General features: G+C 34.6%; 1 protein-coding gene across 2 annotated transcripts in view; it reads right to left on the bottom strand.

The window, feature by feature from the left end:
• LOC106468754 (TNF receptor-associated factor 4-like) overlaps positions 1-4,223 on the bottom strand; it is a 57,474-nt gene that overhangs the window by 41,153 nt on the left and 12,098 nt on the right. Inside the window, exon 1 of one of the 2 annotated variants that reach the window (XM_022397116.1) lies at positions 1,534-2,401. The exons of the other annotated variant lie outside the window; for it this stretch is intronic. Within the exon in view, the coding sequence (XP_022252824.1) occupies positions 1,534-1,583 (50 nt within the window). The 5' untranslated portion in view covers positions 1,584-2,401. Of the gene's footprint in view, positions 1-1,533; positions 2,402-4,223 lie in introns of those variants that run through there. 2 annotated transcript variants of the gene reach the window in all.

The raw sequence follows: 4,223 nt of genomic DNA, 5'->3' as shown, positions 1-4,223 counted from the left end.
ATATATATATATATATATATATATATATATATAAACCAAACAAAAACAAATATATACTCAAACACGTTCCTCTCTTTATGCGCTTTTTTTTTTCTTGCATTCATGCTCCTATCTTCGAAATGTTTATTTCAATCAGTCGACTGAGGAAGTCCTTTTTTGTTTTTGTTTTTTCGTGAAATTCCCTCACAAAAAGAAACATTTTTGTTTTTAATGAGTTTTTTCTCAAATTGACGTTCAGCATATACGAAGACTGGTAGATCGATGTTGATATCGATATGCAATTTTAGGAATTGCAAAAAATGAATAATTTTCCCATAATGTAGATGTATTCAAGATAAACACTTTATCATTAGTTTTCTAAGATATTAGGATATACAATATAAATTCGTCTTAAAAACTCAGTAAACTTACATCGACCAACAACTCGTTCTCGAAACTTTCACTTGAAACGTCAACTAGTAATAAGCTAAAGTTTACAGATAGTTTATCTTTAGTTAGGCTGATACTGCACCAATAAGACTAAGTAACACGCGCAAAATTATCTACCGTCAGATGTAGCACGCTGTATTCTTCTGATGCTCGATATGACTGTGCAAGATATTGAATGTAATTTTGGTCTAATACTCAACGTGAATGCAAGAGTTACTGATGTGGTATGTGATTTTGGTTTAATATCGACGTGAATGCAAGAGTCAATGGGCGTGATATGTGATTTTGGTCTAATGTTCGATGTGAATGTAAGATTATTGGGTGTGATTTCGGTCTGATTTTCGGTGTGAATGTAAGATTATTGGGTGTGATTTCGGTCTGATTTTCGGTGTGAATGTATGAGGCCCTCCTTAATATTTCGCGCTTACCATATACGCAAACAAAGAACACTGAAATAATTATTGTATTACACACTTTTTAATCCACAGTTCATAGTCTATAATGGATATATATATATCTATATACACACACACACACACACAAACATACATATATATCTATAGGAATAAGTATATTCTGCGTTAGTTGTAAGACTCAGATTTCTATAACATATAACTTTTTTTTTCTAGTCAGTTAAAGTATCATTTTTCTTATGTTTTCATTAAGATTTGAATAATGTACAATGGACTTCTCTAGGGTATTTTGTTTAATAAGCTATGCTACAGGACCCACCAAATAACATTCCGTAAAGCATTAGCCCACGACTTTCGAGCGACAAACTGTACTTGTTATTTCAGGCTTCGTTGTTTTGGAAACAACCAATAAATATTAGACAAGAACACCCTCTCAAGAAGAACTGGTGAAATTTGTAATACATTTTTGTTTGAACCAAAATTACACCACATTATTTCTCGAGAAATAAAAACAAATTCACGCGCATCCAGTGAGAAGGGATAAATGCCCCTTAAAAGTCTTCCATTGATTCAGCGACACAACGAGAAGAAAAAAAGCAGAAAACTAGATTTACAGTATATTTCAGACTAAATGACAATTTGGTGAGCTATGAGAGCTAAGTTATGTAAAACTTCAAGTTGTTTTACTTACTTGGACTTTCTGTCCCATTCATCCTTTTTGACCGTTCCTATGCACCACATAGTTCTGGTTTGTCAAAATGACCACCAGCAAAGAACTGTGGCTAGTCAACTGTCCTGTATAGTGATCAGTATCAACTAATACTACAAAGTACACAGCACATACAAACCACCTGTGTGTTTTACATCGATATAGCCGTTATTGTAAGAATTATGAAATCACGTGACCATATAATGCAATATCAGTGACGGTGCATCTTCTAATACGTTTTAATCTTGTTAAGTCAGCATGTTGGCACACAATGATCAGGATGAAAATTACCTATCCCAGTCTGTTGATGTTAGTACCCGGAGGCTGGGAGATTTTAACACAACATCATCCTCACGAAGTCCGAGATGTATATCAAACAATACACACACACTTCTTTCATAAGACGGACTACTACAGATGTAAAGACAAGCATGAATTTTCCAGTCGGAAGTTCTTGAAAGCTATCTCACCGAGCAACATCAACATCCCACCAAACTCCAATATTTCAAATGGAAAGAATATGTATAACTATTCCAGTAATGTTGCACAAACTTTCAAATCGATCCAAAGTGGCAAGCACCAGTATTCCAAACCAAAGACTGGTTACTCCATCGCTCTTTAATCAAAGCCAGAATGTAAATACATATATATATATATCATTGTTAAAAATTAAAGTTTATACTAAACGGTCGTTGCACAACACACAAAAGGATGACTAACCATGGACAGTCAACTGTAAGACGACAGCGCCTTAAAAGTTGTGCCTATCTTATAGTCAATACTACAATAAATAAACCAACGTGTTTCAGTTGGAAGCTTGAGCACTCGTTGCACAAAAATAAAAGGAGTCGCTAGCCCGAGCTTCCTTCCATTGTTTCTGTCCCACGTGATCACGTGCAGCCCTCCCACTCACGCTTCGTGCACTGGCAACGTACGATCTGGATCAAAAGGCGGCACAAACTCCATTAACCATCACTACAGGAGCCACCATTACTTATGAGAACTACTCCACGAACGTGGGACTTTCTTAATATCGTAGTAACCTTGAAAACAGGATGTTCTCTCAAACATCTAGCTTACTGACATAACTAAATATTTGTGTTTCTGCGGGTGAATTTAAGTTAATGACCGCGGTATCATATTTAAGATAATTCTGAATAAGGAAATTCTAGTATAAACTACTTATTAGTATAAAATAGCATCGTGAGAAATGGTACTCAGCTTTTTTAAATAGCTAACATTATACTTTATTAGAACGTGTAAAATCCCCGAATGAAACAGCAATCAACGACCATTTACAGGAAGTTTCATACATTATGGCACTAACACGTTTTGTGAAATTTTAATGGACATTATTTTTCCTTAAAGTTAGTAAAATACTAGTTTTTTATATATATCTACGTTAGCTGTTAGGTTGGTAAATGTTTAAATAAAATGTAAAGGTTTTTTCTTATAATTTTCCATCTCTAATTATGAGTTGCGGTCTTACTAATGAGTTGAAACATGACGTAATTTAATAGTTATGAAAAATGTCAAAACCTGCATTAAATATTAATTAATACGTATAATGCCCTGTAGCCTTTCGCCAAAAATAGCGGAACCTACCAAACTCGTCTTCCCAAGATAATCTAAGGAGGATTTTCTCTTTCCGCTACTAAAATGATCTTTCACTTTTTTCTCCCTTTTAAGGCTTAAAAATATCATGACTAAATAAATACTAAAATAATGATCGTAGTCCGTGAGTATTAAATAATATTACGCCCTCAGAGCTGACCTAAAAAAAACTTTCTATTACAAATCACTTTTAAGTAGATGTTGTATCGTAAATGAGGTGATTATAGCATTTGTTTCGCGGCTGTCTGAAACACGACTAACTACTGTTTTTACACGAACCATACCTTCTAGTACAAATGTCAAGGTTTGATGCCTCACCGGATATGCTCCACACGTGCCATCACCGGAAATTGGCCTGCCCTTGACACCACGTCTGTCGTTAAACAGCGAGACAGAGATGTAGTTAATTGTGGGAAAAGTTGTGTTTTTATAAAATAAAATAAAAATTAAATGAGAAAAGTGAAAACTTCTAGGTGAGGCACTCTAGTGATAGAAATTGTAATGATGTTTTTGTTTTTTTTCAAAACGAACATGAGCTGTTATTTGCTATGGGTGGACGGACAACTGGACAGTGATTAAGGACAAAGCACTCGAGATTTTGGGTTGTTTCTTATAATTATTTAGTAATTTACCCATGATGTAATCTTATTTAAACAATACTACAGGCACCATAAGTATGACAAAATGAGCTATCTGCGTTCTGTCAACCACAGGTAACCGAACCCCAGATTTTAGCGTTGTAAATCCGAAAAATGACCGCTGACCCACTGAGGGACATTGAGAGAATTTCAAGTGTAAAGCTATACTATATTCGTGCGAGGTGGATATTAGATCGTTTCTCTAAAGAAAATGCAGTTAAGATCATTCTGCATTTTCCTATATTTTCACGTATGTTTGAATACATTTCTATTTTGTCCCTAGATTTTGAAATCAATATTGATATAATTCTGCACATCCATTATTGCTGCTGCAGTTGCGGGCAAAGTTAACATGTTACTGCTCTATTTCATCTTGTATGGATGTGTTCTCTTTTAGGGTTTGGTTTGTTTGTTTGTTTT

The sequence above is a fragment of the Limulus polyphemus genome, unplaced genomic scaffold (genome assembly GCF_000517525.1).
Source record: "Limulus polyphemus unplaced genomic scaffold, Limulus_polyphemus-2.1.2 Scaffold3149, whole genome shotgun sequence".
In the NCBI taxonomy this organism is placed as follows: Eukaryota; Metazoa; Arthropoda; class Merostomata; order Xiphosura; family Limulidae; genus Limulus; species Limulus polyphemus.
The sequence above is the reverse complement of the archived record's forward strand: the minus strand, read 5'-3'. Positions and strand labels throughout refer to the sequence as shown.